The 17,563-nt window shown below is 38.9% G+C and overlaps 1 protein-coding gene across 1 annotated transcript in view; it reads right to left on the reverse strand.

Annotated features, from left to right (window-relative positions):
• cep290 (centrosomal protein 290) overlaps window positions 1-17,563 on the reverse strand; it is a 61,916-nt gene that overhangs the window by 6,031 nt on the left and 38,322 nt on the right. Inside the window, exons 43-49 of the mRNA XM_042496915.1 lie at window positions 14,878-15,012; window positions 13,557-13,643; window positions 13,147-13,311; window positions 12,934-13,056; window positions 12,360-12,529; window positions 11,929-12,070; window positions 11,415-11,488 (exon numbers count right to left, since the gene is read on the reverse strand). Of these exons, the coding sequence (XP_042352849.1) occupies window positions 11,415-11,488; window positions 11,929-12,070; window positions 12,360-12,529; window positions 12,934-13,056; window positions 13,147-13,311; window positions 13,557-13,643; window positions 14,878-15,012 (896 nt within the window). The remainder of the gene's footprint in view (window positions 1-11,414; window positions 11,489-11,928; window positions 12,071-12,359; window positions 12,530-12,933; window positions 13,057-13,146; window positions 13,312-13,556; window positions 13,644-14,877; window positions 15,013-17,563) is intronic.

Consider the following 17,563-nt stretch of genomic DNA (forward strand, 5'->3'; position numbering starts at 1 on the left):
AAAAAGTCAAATTTTGACCCCTCCTAAAAATGGCTGAAAAACAATGTAGAATAGCTTGTAGAGATGCGTTATAGCACACAAAGTGGGAAATAAGGCCAAAAACGGCCAAAAACCTGATAATTTAGCATGTCAAAAAAAATGGCCAACAAGGCAATAGTATAGTATGTCGAAAAAAGTCAATTTTGACCCCTCCTAAAAATGGCTGAAAACAATGTAGAATAGCTTGTAGAGATGCGTTATGGTACACAAAGTGGGAATTAAGGTCAAAAAGGCCAAAAACCTCATAATTTAGCATGTCAAAAAAAATGGCCAACAAGGCAATAGTATAGTATGTCGAAAAAAGTCAAATTTTGACCCCTCCTAAAAATGGCTGAAAACAATGTAGAATAGCTTGTAGAGATGCGTTATGGTACACAAAGTGGGAATTAAGGTCAAAAACGGCCAAAAACCTGAAATTTAGCATGTCAAAAAAAATGGCCAACAAGGCAATAGTATAGTATGTCGAAAAAAGTCAAATTTTGACCCTCCTAAAAATGGCTGAAAACGTTGTAAAATAGCTTGTAGAGATGCGTTATGGCACACAAAGTGGGAATTAAGACCAAAAACGGCCAAAAACCTGATAATTTAGCATGTCAAAAAAATGGCCAACAAGGCAATAGTATAGTATGTCGAAAAAAGTCAAATTTTGACCCTCCTAAAAATGGATAAAAACGATCTAAAATAGCATAAGAGAGGCACATTTATGCATACAAAGTGGGAATTAAAGGCAAAAAAGGCCAAAAACCTCAAATTTAGCATGTCAAAAAAAATGGCCAACAAGGCAATAGTATAGTATGTCGAAAAAAGTCAAATTTTGACCCCTCCTAAAAATGGCTGAAAACAATGTAGAATAGCTTGTAGAGATGCGTTATGGCACACAAAGTGGGAATTAAGACCAAAAACGGCAAAAAAACCTGATAATTTAGCATGTCAAAAAAAATGGCCAACAAGGCAATAGTATAGTATGTCGAAAAAAGTCAAATTTTGACGCCTCCTAAAAATGGCTAAAAACGATCTAAAATAGCATAGAGAGGCACTTTATGGTATACAAAGTGGGAATTAAAGGCCAAAAATTGCCAAAAACCTCATAATTTAGCATGTCAAAAAAAATGGCCAACAAGGCAATAGTATAGTATGTCGAAAAAAGTCAAATTTTGCCCCCTCCTAAAAATGGCTGAAAACAATGTAGAATAGCTTGTAGAGATGCGTTATAGCACAGAAAGTGGGAATAAAGGCCAAAAACGGCCAAAAACCTTGAAATTTAGCATGTCAAAAAAATGGCCAACAAGGCAATAGTATAGTATGTCGAAAAAAGTCAAATTTTGACCCCTCCTAAAAATGGCTGAAAACAATGTAGAATAGCTTGTAGAGATGCGTTATGGTACACAAAGTGGGAATTAAGGTCAAAAACGGCCAAAAACCTTGAAATTTAGCATGTCAAAAAAAATGGCCAACAAGGCAATAGTATAGTATGTCGAAAAAAGTCAAATTTTGACCCCTCCTAAAAATGGCTGAAAACAATGTAGAATAGCTTGTAGAGATGCGTTATGGTACACAAAGTGGGAATTAAGGTCAAAAACGGCCAAAAACTTCAAAATTTAGCATGTCAAAAAAATGGCCAACAAGGCAATAGTATGTCGAAAAAAGTCAAATTTTGACCCCTCCTAAAAATGGTTAAAAACGATCTAAAATAGCATGGAGAGGCGCATTATGGTATATAAAGTGGGAAAAAAGGACATTAATTGCCAAAAACCTCAAAATTTAGCATGTCAAAAAAAAAAAGGCCAACAAGGCAATAGTATAGTATGTCGAAAAAAGTCAAATTTTAAACCCTTCTAAAAATGAATAAAAACGATCTAGAAAAGCTTGTAGAGGCGCGTTTTGGTATACAAAGTGGGAATTAAGGCCAAAAACGGCCAAAAACCTCATAATTTAGGAAGTCAAAAAAATGGCCAACAAGGCAATAGTATAGTATGTCGAAAAGAGTCAAATTTTGCCCCCTCCTAAAAATGGCTGAAAATTACGTAGAATAGCTTGTAGAGATGCGTGATGGCACACAAAGTGGAAATTAAGGCCATAAACAGCCAAAACCTTATAATTTAGCATTTTAAAAAAATCGCCAACAAGGCAATAGTATAGTATGTTGAAAAAAGTCAAATTTTGCTCCCCCCTAAAAATGGCTGAAAACAATGTTGAATAGCTTGTAAAGATGTGTTATGGTACACAAAGTGGGAATTAAGGCCACAAACGCCTAAAAACTTTATAATTTAGAATATCTAAAAAATGGCCAACAAGTCAATAGTATAGTAGGTCTAAAAAAATCAAAACTTTGACCCCTCTTAAAAAATGGGTGAAAATGATCTAAAATAGCTTGTAGAGACGCGTTATAGTATACAAAGTGGAAATCAAGGCCGAAAAAGTCCAATCACCTCATAATTTAGTACGTCAAAAAAATGGCCAAAAAGGCAATAGTATCACCTTCACCTTCTTCTCTGCTTATCCAGGGATCGGGTCGCGGGGGCAGCTGCCGAAACAGGGGAAGCCCAGATTTCCCTCTCTCCGGCCACTTCATCCAGCTCTTCCTGAGGGATCGCAAGGCGTTCCCAGGGCAGCTGAGAGAAATAGTCTCTCCGGCGTGTTTGGGTCTTCCCCGGGGTCTCCTACCGTTGGGACGTGCCCTGAACACCTCACCAGGGAGGCGTCCAGAAGGCATCCTAATTAGATGCCTGAGCCACCTCATCTGACTCTTCTCAACACGGAGGAGCAGCAGCTCTACTCCGAGCTCCTCCCTGATGACTGAGGTTCTCACCCTATCTCTAAGGGAGAGCCCAGCCACCCTACAGAAGAAGCTCATTTCGGCTGCTTGTAACCACAATCTTGTTCTTTCGGTCACTACCCAAAGCTCGCTACCATAGATGAGGGTACCATAGAAGAGGTCCAGAACCTCTTCAAAGCCTTCCAGAAGTCCTTCTCCATGGCCTCACAGAACTCCTTCCATGTCCAGGTTTTCACCTCGGTGACCACTGTAGTTGCATTCCGCTTGGCTTACCAGTACCTGTCTGCTGCCTCCGAGTCCCACAGGCCAAGAAGGCCCGATAGGACTCCCTCTTCATCTTGACGGCATCCCTCACCGCCGGTGTCCACCAACGGGTTCGGGTGTTGCCGCCGTGACAGGCACCGACCACCTTACGGCCACAGCACCGATGTGCCACCTCAACAATGGAGGCACGGAACATGGCCCACTCGGACTCAATGTCCCTTGCCTCCCTTGGGACATGGTCGAAGCTCTCCCAGAGGTGAGAGTAGAAGCTCATTCTGATGGAAGACTCTGCCAGATGTTTCCAGCAGACACCTCACAATGCCTTTTGGTCCCCCACCATCGGAGCTGAGTCACCACCAGGTGGTGATCGGTTAACAGCCCCGCCCCTCTCTTCACCCAAATGTCCAAGACATGCGGCAGTAAGTCCGATGACATGACTACCAAGTGGATCATCGAACTGCGGCCTAGGGTGTCCTGGTGCCAAGTGCACATATGGACACCCTATAGCTGAGCTGCTGTTTGTCCACTGGCACAAACAACAGTCAGGACCCCCCCCCCACCCCCCCCCGGCCCCCAGGCCCCCGCCCCCAAGCCCCCACCCGAGAACCAGCTCCGGGGGGTGCCCTAGTTTTTTTTTTTTTTTTTTTTTTAACCGTTGACCTTTGCTATTTCTTCTCATAAGGGGTCCAGAGAGCTACTCTTTGCCTGGTCCCTCCCCTAAGACTGTTTGCCATGGGTGACCCTACCAGGGGCATAAAGCCCCCGACAACTGAGCTCCTAGGATCATTGGGACAAGCAAACCCATCCACCACGATAAGGTGGTAGCTCAGGGAGGGGAGGCAATAGCATAGTATGTCAAAAAAGTCAAATTGTGACTGCTTCTAAAAACAGCTTATAACAACGTAGAATAGCTTATGGAGATGTGTCATAGCATATAACGTGGGAATGAAGGCCAAAAACAGCCAAAAACTGCATAATTTATCATGTCAAAAAAGTGGCCAAAAAGGCAATAGTACAGTATGTCGAAAAAAGTCAAATTTTGACTGCTCCTAAAAATGGCTGAAAACAACATTGAATAGTTTGTAGAGACCCACCATAGTATACCAAGTGGGAATAAAGGCTAAATTAAAGATGCAAGCAGCGATGAAAGGGCCCTCACACCCCCACATATGTCGGGGTACTGGTGAACTCCAGCTAAAGCGGTCGTTCATTTCGGATAATAATAATGATAATAATAATAATAATGCACGCAAAGGGTTTGGACCCTGGAGTGAGATATTTCACATAATGTAGTACTTTCAGTGCCCACTAATTGACAGTGGAGTGCACATAAACTCAACGTCATTTTGTTGTACATCATTTTTAGACCAAATTGATATTAAAAGATATTATAATATTAATATTAAAAGAAAAAAAACTATTTAGAATGTTGAGTTTGAACCGTATCCAGGGCAGATATGTTTTACAGGCTGCTTCCCAGAGAAGAGCCTGAAGAGCAACTTAAAACATAGTTAAAATGTCTGAAATGGGTCAGAGGGCATGTCACCAGACTATGAGATATTGGTTCAAACCTCATTCAGGATGGTGAAGTGTGAGATGCAGTGGCATGGTCTGTTAAAACACTTAATTGTAAACCATAAGATTGTCTGTTTTTGACATTCTGTTGAACTTGAACTTGCAAAGTGTCTGAAGGTGTGACTCAATGGGTAAATCAGGCAGTTAATGTGCCTGAGGTTGGTGGTTTAAGTCTTAACTTGGACAGGTGACATTTAACTGTTATAGCACAAATAAAACAAAATACCAGCTGATATATGTGTCTGCTCTGCTGATACAAGTCATCAATGACATACTTTGCAACTAACACTTGAAACGGTTAAAGAAAAACACACACAATTGTCCTCATGTCCTGAATTTTCAGATACAGAATACTGAATTTTCCCTGCCAAGAACTTAGTTGATTATTAGCCTGACACATATATCAGTCGAGTTTTCGACAGAGGTCACTGCCAATATTGACATAAAAGGAATGTCAAAAGCATGTAAAGTGGAGGTTTGGCTCAGTATGTAAATCAGGTGGTTAGTGTGCCAGAGATTGCTGGTTCAAGTCTTGCCTGGAATATTTGATTTTCATAACATAAATACAATAAAATATTGTCTGACAAATGTGTCTGCTCTGCTGATATAACTCATTGATGGCATACCTTGCAATTAACAATTAAAGCAGTTAAAAAAAAGACAATTGTCTCCTGAATTTTCATATACTGAATACTGATCTTTCCTGCCAGGGACTTAGTTGATTATCAACCAAACTCACATATCAGTCAAGTTTTTGACAGATGTCACTGCCGTTACTGAGCTAAATGGAACGTCAAAAGCTTGTGAAGAGTCTGGAGGTTTGGCTCAGTGGGTAATCAGGTGGTTAGTGTGCCAGAGGTTGCTGGTTTGAGTCTTGCCGGTAACATCTCACTTTTGTGACATAAATACAATAAAATATAGGCTGATATATGTGTCTGCTCTGCTGATATAAATTATTGATGGCGTACCTTGCAACAAACACTTGAAACAGTTAAAAAAACACACAATTGTGTCCTTGTCCGCTGAATTTTCATGTACTGAACTCTGATTTTCCCTGCCAAGAACTTCATTGATAATTGGCCAAACTTATATATCAGTATTTGACAGAAGTCACTGCCGATACTGAGCTAATGGGAACATTGAAAGCATTAGAAGTGTCTAGAGGTTTAGCTCAGTGAGTGAATCAGGTGGTTAGTGTGCCAGTGGTTGCTTGGTCAAGTCTTATCTGGAACAGGTGACATTTAATTATCAGCCTGACTTATATATCAGTGGAGTATTCGACAGACATCACTGCCAATACTGAATTTTGCCTTTCAACACCATATGACCCTTATATCAACAGAGCAGACAGATATATTAACTGATATAAAATATCATTTGGCTGTAGATTCATACAGTTTAGACACTCGCTGTGATATTGCAGAACAAATTAAGACAGTAAAGTTGAGTGACAAATTGTTTTGGCCGATATATCAGGTGAAGTGGTCCAGAAACAGATAAAACCAGTATTGGCAGATACGTCTTTCAAAAACAAGGAAAATCGGCTTGACTCATATATCAGTTGGGTTTTCGACAGACATCACTGCCGATACTGGTTTTACCTCTTTCAGGACAACTTCACTTGATTCATTGGCCAAAACGTTATATCACTAATCTTTATGTGCCTAATTTGTTCCACAGTATCACAATCAGTGTCTAAACTGTATGATATTTTATGGCATAAATAAAATGAAATATCGGCTGATTTATCTGTCTGCTCTGTTGATATAAGGGTCACATGGTGTTGAAAGGCAAAATTCAGTTTGGGAATAACAGCGGGAATAACAGCCAAAAAGGGCCAAATACCTCATAATTTGGCATGTCAAAAAATGGCCAAAAAGGCTATAGTCAAAAAGATAAACTTTGACCACTCCTAAAAACGGTTTAAAACAACCTAGAAAAGCTTGTAGAGACCCGTCTTTGCATACAAAGTGGGAATAAAGGCCAAAAAAGGCCCCAAACCTCATAAATTAGCATGTCAAAAAAATGGCCAAAAAGGCAATAGTATAGAGTGTTGAAAAAAGTCAAATTTTTGACTGCTCCCAAAAACTTCTACTAAAAAAAAAAATTCAGTTTCGGCAGTGACAGCTGTCGAAAACTAGACTGATATATTAGTCAGGCCGATATCTGTGATTTCGACAGACGCAGCTGCCAATACTGGTTTTACCTGTTTCTGGACCACTTCACCTGATTTATCCGTCAAAACAATTTATCACTCAACTTTACTGCCTTAATTTGTTCTGCAATATCACAATCAGTGTCTAAACTGTATGAATCTACAGCCAAAAGATTTTTTGTGGTATAAATAAAATAAAATCGTTTTTGACAAGCATCACTGCCGAACTTTGCCTATTAACACCATGTGACCCTTATATCAACAGAGCAGACAGATAAATCAGCCGATATTTTATTTAAATGATATGTGAGTCAGGTCCAGGATTTTGGCAGGGAAAGTCAGTATTCATTTCATGAAAATTCCGGACACAAGGAGGCAATTGTGGGTTTTTTAACCGTTTTAAGTGTTCGTTGCAAGGTATACCATCAATGACTTATATCAGCAGAGCAGACACATTTATCAGCAGATATTTTATTTTATTTATGCTATAAAAGTCAAAAGTTCCAAGTGAGATTTCATCAACGAAGTTCTTAGTTAAAGGCACAATTGTCTCCTGAATTTTCATATACTCAATACTGATTTTTCTTGCTGTTTTAAGAGTTCATTCCAAGATATGCCATCGATGATTTATATCAGCAGAGCAGACACATATATCAGCCAATATTTTATTTTATTTATGCCATAAAAGTCAAAAGTTCCAAGTGAGATTTCAACCAGGAACTTGTGGCACACTAACCACCTAATTTACCCACTGAGCCAAACCTCCAGGTGCTTCATAGCTTTCAATGTTCCCTTCATGTCAGTATCAGCAGTGACATCTGTCAAAATATATGAGTCAGGCTGATAATCAACTAAGTTCTTAGCAAGGAAAATCAGTATTCAGTACATGAATATTCAGGAGACAGTGTGTTTATTAACTGTTTTGAGTACTGGTAGGTATGCCATCGCTGACTTATGTTAGTAGAGCAGACACATATATCAACCAACATTTTATTTTATTTATGCCATAAAAGACAAAAGTTCCAAGTGGGACTTGAACCAGCAACCTCTAATATACTAAACACCTGATCAGACCACTGAGCCAAACCTCCAGACACTTCAGAAGCTTTTGACGTTTCATTTACCTTAGTAATGGCAGTGACATCTGTCAAAAACTCAACTGATGTGAGCTGGGTTGATAATCAACTAAGTTCTTGGCATGGAAAATTCAGGATTCAGTACATGAAAATTCAGGACACGAAAAGCAAGGTTCAACCTCACTGACTTATATCAGCAGAGCAGACACATTTATCAGCAGATATTTTATTTTATTTATGCTATAAAAGTAAAATGTTCCAGGCAAGACTTGAACCAACAACCTCCGGCATGCTGACCAACTGATGTACTCACTGAGCCAAACCTCCAGACACTTCCTATGCTTTCCACGTTCCCTTTATGTCAGAATCAGCAGTGACATCTGTCAAAAATTAGACTGATAAATGAGTCAGGCTAATCATCAACGAAGTTCTTAGTTAAAGGCACAATTGTCTCCTGAATTTTCATATACTCAATACTGATTTTTCTTGCTGTTTTAAGAGTTCATTCCAAGATATGCCATCGATGATTTATATCAGCAGAGCAGACACATATATCAGCCTATATTTTATTTTATTTATGCCATAAAAGTCAAAAGTTCCAAGTGAGATTTCAACCAGGAACCTGTGGCACACTAACCACCTGATTTACCCACTGAGCCAAATCTCCAGGTGCTTCATAGCTTTCAATGTTCCCTTCATGTCAGTATCAGCAGTGACATCTGTCAAAATATATGAGTCAGGCTGATAATCAACTAAGTTCTTAGCAAGGAAAATCAGTATTCAGTACATGAATATTCAGGAGACAGTGTGTTTATTAACTGTTTTGAGTACTGCGTAGGTACGCCATCGCTGACTTATGTTAGTAGAGCAGACACATATATCAACCAACATTTTATTTTATTTATGCCATAAAAGACAAAAGTTCCAAGTGGGACTTGAACCAGCAACCTCTAATATACTAAACACCTGACCAGACCACTGAGCCAAACCTCCAGACACTTCAGAAGCTTTTGACGTTCCATTTACCTTAGTTGATTATCAACCCAGCTCACATCAGTTGAGTTTTTGACAGATGTCACTGCCATTACTACGTTCTTGGCATGGAAAATTCAGGATTCAGTACATGAAAATTCAGGACACGAGAAACAAGGTTCAACCTCACTGACTTGTATCAGCAGATCAGACACATATATCAGCCGATATTTTGTTATATTTATGCCATAAAAGTAAGATGTTTTAGGCAAAAGTTGAACCAGCAACCTCTGGTATACTAACAAACTGGTTTACTCACAAAGCTGCAGACACTTTACCTGCTTTCGACGTTCCCTTCAGTTCAGTATCGGCAGTGACATCTGTCAAAAATTAGACTGATAAATGAGTCAGGCTGATCATCAACTAAGTTGTTAGTTAAAAAACACACAACTGTCTCCTGAATATTCAGAAACTCAGTACTGATTTTCCTTGCTGTTTTAAGAGTTTGTTGCAAGATACGCCATCGATGACTTATATCAGCAGGGCAGACACATATATCAGCCAATATTTTATTTGATTTATGCCATCAGTCAAAAGTCAAAATTTTGAAGAGAGGCTTGAAACATGAACCTCCGGTATACTAACCCCCTGATTACCCACTGAACCAAACCTCTAGACTCTTTGTACCTTTCGATGTTCCCTTCAGTATCGGAAGTGACATCTGTCAAAAACTTGACTGATATACGAGTCAGACCGATAATCAACTAAGTTCTTAGCAAGGAAAATCAGTATTCAGTAGATGAATATTCGGGAGACAATTGTGCGTTTTTTAACTGTTTTAAGTATTCCTTGCAGGGTATGCCATTGCCGACTTATATCAGCAGAGCAGACACATATATCAGCCAACATTTTATGTTTTTAATTTATGCCATAAAAGTCATATATTCCAGATGAGACTTGAACCAGCAACCTCTGGCACACTAACCTGCTTCTAAAAACGTCTGAAAACCACATATTATAGCTTGGAGAGACGCGTCATAGTATACAAAGTGGAAATAAAGGCCAAAAAAGGCCATAAAAGTCATAATTTAGCATGTTGAAAAAATGACTGAAAATGCCATAGCATAATATGTTGAAAAAATAGCAAATTTTGACATGTCATAAAAATGATTGAAAATTACATATTTTCACATGTCCTTAGGGTTACAGGGCCTGCTCCTGAGTACTTTCTTTGACACTGTAGTGGCATCAGCCATTTCATATGGAGTGGTCTGCTGGGGCAGCAGCATCACGGCTACCGTCAGGAAAACCTCTGCTCTGTCCTGGGAAGCCTGCTTGACCCAGTGCAGGCGGTGGGAGAAAGGACGATGATTACCAAGCTGGAGAACGACTCCCAAACCATGCATGACACTCTGACTGTACTGGAAAGCTCCTTCAGCGACAGACTGCACCATCCAAAGTGTGTGAAGGAGCGGTACCACAGGTCCTTCCTTCCTGCTGCTGTCAGACTGTACAACCAGCACTGCTACCAGTAGAACACACACACCAACTGGACTTATACAAAAAGTGCAAACAATGATTCTATGAACTATTTTGGTTTGTATTTTTTCATTTTATGACATAACGATGATTATCACTTTTTTGTACACTTGTATGACATAATGTCCAATAATTTTTTTACCATGACTTTTTTCATTCTATATTTTTATTTATTTATTTATTTTTACATTTTTTCAAAAAATACTATGATAATATTATTTTTACATTTTTATGACATACTTTACAAGACTTTTTTCTACATACTATACAATATTTTTTTTTACACTTTTTTTTGACAGACTATACTGAGACTTTTAAATCTTTATAACCGTGTACTATGACTTCTTTCAAAGCAGTGCACTGTGACTTTTTTCATCATGTTTTTTTTTTTTTTTTTTACATTTTTATAACATACTTTACTATGACTTCTTTTTCATTTTCATCACATACTATGAATTCCTTAACACACCAAACTGTGATTCTATGAACTATTTTCTATACTAAACCGACTTGTTTATGACATGTTTTTTTTTTCTAAAACAACTTAAAATAGGTTTAATTACATTTTTATGTCTTATTATACTACAACTTTTTTGTGATATACTATGCTATTACTGTTTCAGATTTTTTTTTTCTGGCATACTATACTTTGGTTTATACTTTAATATTTTTATGTAAATTTATTTATTTTATTTATACTTTATTTTTATTTTTGTGGTATAATATACTTTGACTTTGACAATTTGATTTCATTTTTATCAAATACAACAATATTTTTTGATGGCGTCCTATAACTTTTTTCTTTAACAAATTTCCAAATTGTATAAGTCGAACATTGCATTTAAATGCAGTTGCAAAAACAGTTTTGTCTCTGATTCTACAATTCTTACCATAATATGGTATATATATGGATATCATAAAAATGTTAATACTATCATTGTCAAATTGGACTATGAACAGCCTTAATATTACTTAATTATCATTTTGTGATTTCAATATTGCACATAGTTTAACAAACCTCATTGCTTGGAATTCCCTGGTGAGCCCTCCTCCTGTCTTTGCGGTGGTAGGAAAACTTTTTAACATGTCAGCCTATGAAATGACAAACTCACAGTCAATATACATCTACCGCATACTTTTTCAAAACATGAATAACTTTTTTTTTTACATAAGCTGTACAGTAAGACTAGGCCGTTTTCTTTTAATGGAGCTCTCCTGCAATCTTACAGCTCTGCACACAATGCTTTCCTACACTTTATACACCAGTAAAATTTAGGGGAAGGTATTAAAAATAGATACCACTGAAGCACACACAGATTCATGAAAACTGTAACAAGTATATAACAATTATTACAGCTACTGAATAAAATTGTTTAGTATATGTGTTTCAATAATTTATTCCATATTAGACACATGCCTGAGGCCAAATCCAAATATGCGATAGAGTCTCTCGGGAACTGACATGGCAAACCAACAGAAGATAGTCTTTAATTGAAATTTTTCATAAAATGAAATAGCAATATAGCCTTTACCTGATCTTCAAGTTTTCGGATGCTTATCTGAGCTCTCTCCTCACGTTCATTCACTTCCTTCAGCTGTAGTTTGAGTTCAGACAGACTGGAGGTCTTCTGGGAAAGCTCCTTCTCCAGCTCCTTCATCTTGTTCTCAAACATTCTGCGGAAGTAGTAAAACAACAGTGTGCTCACTCTCTGTAAACTGTAACTTATAGCTTCGAACTTCTACAAAGAAAACAAGGTCAAAGTTTTGAACCCACACTTCAAAGACAGAGTATGAAGGAGGTAATGGAGATTGTTTTTTTTTTTTATAAATACTGGTCCTAAATAATGCTCATTCGTAATGCTGATTAATGCACTTTGTAAACATCCACTACAATAAGACGAAACTATTGGAAATAATAATAATAATAATAATAATAATAATAATGCTAAATATTTTTGCTGACCTTGTTACCACAGATGCCTTCCAGGTCTTACTGTCTGCTCCCTCTGTGATGGGTTTGGAAAGAGCTGCCCGCAGTCTTTGCTTGGTCTCTTCCAGCTCTGCCTCGAGCTTCTCGTTGGTCACTTCCAGACTCGCCTTTGTCACTCTCAGCCTCTCTGCAGCTTCCATTTCCTGTAACAATATGAGACATGGTGGAATAACAGAGATGAAAATGTGTGGTACGAGGGTTTTTATTATATAAGAGAAATCCTTGTTAATAAAAAAAAAACCTCTGTCATAAAATCGTTATTAGAAAAATTAGCTCTATAATTAGAGGGATACTTGGTACCCATGGCCTTATGAATGTAACACCAGCAATTGTCCGTCATTGAGAATTTGGTTGGGCAAGAGAATATAACCCACCAATTGACCAACTGAGCAGAATGTGTCAGCCCTACTAGTGACTTAATACTAGGACACCAGCTTTTAAATAGAAAATATTTATTATTATTACAATGTTTTCTTCTTTAGAAAACACTTTTTTTATATTTACATTTTATTGTGGAATTACCTTAATGTATACAATATGTACTCACCCTTTTGATCTCCTTGCGTAGACGTTCATTTTCCATCACTATTTTCTCAAGTCCTTTGGTTTTCGATTCAAGTTTGGCACTCAGCTCAGTTTCACTTTGACTCTTTAGTTTCCTATAGTCAGCCTAGAAAAAAAGGAAAGACTATTAAATGTCAGCTGTAGTAACAGAACAGAGTGTGCTATAAGACATATAACATATGAGACAGTCAACAACCTTTAGCTTCTCATTTTCTTGCTCCAAGGCAGAAACCTTGTCTTGGTCTGCAGGTGCACTGGATTTCTTCAGCGTCTCATTTTCTCTCTGCACCCTCTCCACAACCTTCTTCATCAACCCAATGGTCTTCTCCAGTTCAGGCACTGTTTTACCACTGTGACCGGCCTGATGAGGAACACAATACAAATCACTTCCATGAACTATATTTGGAACAGGGGGCTGGTGATTGAATTTCCAAAGTAGAGCCATCACAGACTTGATATGTGTTAAATGTTTTTAAGGTGACTGGGATTTTTTTTAACCGCAAATGTAGACATGTATAGTTCGATTTCTTGTTATCTCTGTGTTTAATTGTTTCTGGGAAAATACTCGTGTATAGAAAGAACATGGGTGACTTTAGATAAACATACTCCACGAATGTGTGCAAGCTTTTTTTCCACCTCAGCCTTTTCCTTTTTCAGCGCACTGCACATCTCCTTGAGGTCTGCAACTTGATTCTGTGAAAACACAAAGATACAATCATATAAAACACTATTGGCTAAAATAAAACATTTTGAACTGTACCTTAAAACTTAATACAGGACTGTACACATTTTTGTCAAAAATGGTATAAAGTGAAGTTGATGCTGAAATGTAGAAAAATACTTTATGACAATAAATAAAATCACTTTAATTAAAGATTTTGTATCTAAAACTTGTAAATGTTAAAACATATGCTATGCAGGGTTTCCTAAAAAAAACAATGCATAGACTCATACAGGTGTAATCTCTTTCAATCATCACTTATGACACACTGTGTGTGGTGGGGTATTTTTCTGCAGAGACTCTGCCCTCTGCCTGTATTTTCTTATTTTCTTATTTTTAAATTATCTGTGTGTTCAGTGCTGAGGTGAGGTTGGCGTTTTATAAACAGCTAGCAACCAGGTGCCAGACTGTAAGCAGCAAGCATTCAAGAGACACTGCCACAAAAATGCAAATATAGCAAAGTGAAACGCCAAACAAGAGTGAACTCTGGGTCGGCTTTTACTTTTACTGGTAACCAACAATCTTGCATTGTATACATCTAGCACATAATTAGATACAGAATTTAAGACAAATGTCTTCAATCTCTAGAAAAAACTCAAGCCCTTATTTAGGTTTTCAAGAAATGCTTAACCATTTTTGTAAGTATGCTTTTTGCCTTTCTTGCTAAGAGTTAAATGAGAGGATTGATACCATCCCTGTATCTAAATATGAATCTCAGCTCACAAGAGGACAAACGTATGTGAAAAATGTAAATAAAGGGCTAAAGCCAACATGAAGTGAAGTCGAAACAAACTTGTTATATGAGGTAAGATTGCTTTTCGTCTGCCATTGAGCTGCCATTAGCAGAAAAGTTTCCTGGTGGTTTGTGTTGTTGTTCTGCATGGTAAATACACTTGACTAAGTGGCTAACCAACGCCATAAACCAAGTCTTCTTGTTTCCCATTTTGAAAAATGACAACAAACAACCGCCATCTGCTGGTATGAAGGGATATCCCCTCTAACGCAAGCACAGAGCATAATTGCTGATTGGCAGTCGGTTTGGTCTGTTCAGATGCAACTTTTTGGACGAGACGAAGCAACTAGACTTTTTAACTAGTAAGTAGTTCTCTGATGTTGGTTTGGTGTATCTGGGCCTTTATAAGAAACACCAATATCAAACAATGGCATAGCACTGACCAACTACTTCTTAATGGAGGTTATGTATACCTTGAGTCTTGGTAAATCTTTGTTGGTCTGCTCCAGCTGGAAACGAAGCTCAAGGTTCTCAGAGGCCAGCTTGAGGTTTTCTTTTTGGAGGTCTTGATCTCTCTGTGAGGGAGTACCAGTCCCTCGTCCTGAAGTCTACCGGATGTAAAAGACACTATATCAGCAAGGTGAATTTAATAAAAAAATGTGGCAGGTATAAACACTGCTGTGAAGGAAAAAAACTGAATCTTGAAGCTCTAAGGAATTGAAAAGGAAGAGCTTTATTTGAAAAAGTCTTGTTTTAGGGTCCTGGATCTGTCTCTGCCTACACACGACTACGGAGAGAAAACAACACACTAACAAGCCACTTACACTGACTTTTTATTAAAAAGTCGCTCTGCCACATCTACCGTTAAGCTATCACAGCACTACCACTACACTGGGGGACAACAGAAGCTCGAAGTACCTTCAGATATCTAAGGGATCTGCTCCCTCGCTTTCGTACATGAACATCCTGTTCTTTACTGATTGACTTCTCTGCTTGATTTCTCAGTTTGGAGCCAAAGTCCACATCTGGCTCTGCTGAGCAGGACTGTTCTGGATTATCTTCTGCTTCCTCCTTTGTACTGCCAGTCACTTCATCTCTCAGCTTGTCTTGTTCCTCAGACTCCTCTGGCTTCTCTTCCCAGATCCCCACATCATTATCATTATCTGTACCCTCTCGATCATGTTGCTCACCAACACCTTCTTCATTCACAGTTTCAGAGCCACTTGCTGCTACAGCTGGCTCAGAAGATGACATAGCTGATCCTGGTCTTTCTGATGGATTTTCAGGCTCGGGCTCACTTTTTATTGTTGCCTGTGTTTCTTCCCTTTCTTCACTGACATCTAATTCACCTGTGATGTCTTGTGTACTTTTTAAAATATCTGCTTCTATCTCATTGGTGTCGACATCTTCCCCTCCAGTTTTGTCTACTGTTGTGTTTTCAGCAACATCTGGACTCAACTGCTCTTGTTCTGTTAGAACATCCTCTGCTCCCACAATGCTGGTTTGAGTTTCTTTGGCTACCTGGCTTAGCTTTGGCTCCCTCTGTTGGTCAGCAGTGTCTTCAACAGTTAAAGAGCTAACAGAGCGGCTGTAGTACACAGCAGGATGGGGTGCTGCATTCCCTTCGCGTGACCCATCGACAACATCAAATGTGAGAGAACAAATCCCTCTGGAAGTCCAGGAGGAGGAGCTTTTAGCCTTCACAGGCATTGACTCAGACTAAATCCAGTGAAGAAGATACATAAAGAAAAAGAGTAAAGAATGATGAATAGAGGGATAAAAGAAAAACACATTTTGCTCCTCAAAATAGAACAGACACACATGATACAGAGATGGAAAAATGCCTTGTTCAGTACATGTAGTGATATTTACTGTGGACTGTACAACCTGCAATACATATGATATATTGTATATAATATACACTACATGGACAAAGGTATTGGGCCACACCTCTTAATCGCTGAATTCAGGTGTTTCATTCGGTCCCATTGCCACAGGTGTATAAAATCAAGCACCTAGCCATGCAATCTGCCTTTACAAACATTTTTGAAAGAAGGGATCGTTCTAAAGAGCTCACTGAATTCGAGTGTGGTATTGTAATAGGATGCCACTGTTGCAACAAGTCGGTTTGTGAAATTTCTTCCCTCCTAGATATTCCACAATCAACTGTATGTGGTATTTTTATAAATAGGAAGCATTTAGGCACCACAAGCAACACAGCCACAAAGTGGCAGGCCACATAAAGTTACAGTGCAGGGTCGCCAAGTGCTGAGGCACACAGTGCGTAAAAGTTGCAGACGCTCTGCCGACTCAATAAATCAAACCTCCTGTGGCATTAGCATCAGTACAAAAACTGTGCACTGGGAGCTTCATGGCATGGGTTTCCATGGCCGAGCAGTTGCATGCAAGCCTTACATCACCAAGCACAATGCCAAGCATCGGAGGGAGTGGTGTAAAGCACGCCGCCACTGGACTGTGGAGCAGTGGAAATGTGTTCTGTGGAGTGACAAATCAAGCTTTTCCAGCTGGCAGTCTGATAGATGAGTCTGGGTTTGGCAAATGCCAGGAGAACATTACTTGCCTGACTGCATTGTGCCAACTGTAAAGTTGGGTGGAGGGATAATGCTTCGGGGTTGTTTTTCTGGGGTTGGCCAAGGCCCATTGGTTCCACTGAAGGCAAATCTTAATGCTTCAGCTTACCAAGACATATTGGACAGATCTATGCATCCAACTTTGTGGGAACAGTGTGGGAAAGGCCCTTTTCTGTTCCAGCATGACTGTGCCCCAATTCACAAAGCAAAGTCCATAAAGGCATGGTTGGATGGGTTTGGTGTGGAAGACTGGCCCACACAGAGCACTGACCTCCACCCTATCAAACACCTTTGGGATGAAATAGAACGGAAATTGTGAGCCAGGCGCTCTCGTCAAACATCAGTGTCTGACCTCAAAAATGCTCGCCTGGATGAATGGGCAAAAATTCCCACAGATACACTCCAAAAATCTTGTGGAAAGCCTTCCCAGAAGAGTGGAAGCTGTTATAGCTACAAAGGGAGTACCAACTCCATATTAATGCCTATGCATTTAGAATGGGATATCATAGAAGCTCCTGTAGATGTAATGTGTAGGTGGCCCAATACTTTTATCCATAAAGTATATACA

This window comes from Plectropomus leopardus, chromosome 11 (assembly GCF_008729295.1).
Source record: "Plectropomus leopardus isolate mb chromosome 11, YSFRI_Pleo_2.0, whole genome shotgun sequence".
NCBI lineage: Eukaryota > Metazoa > Chordata > Actinopteri > Perciformes > Serranidae > Plectropomus > Plectropomus leopardus.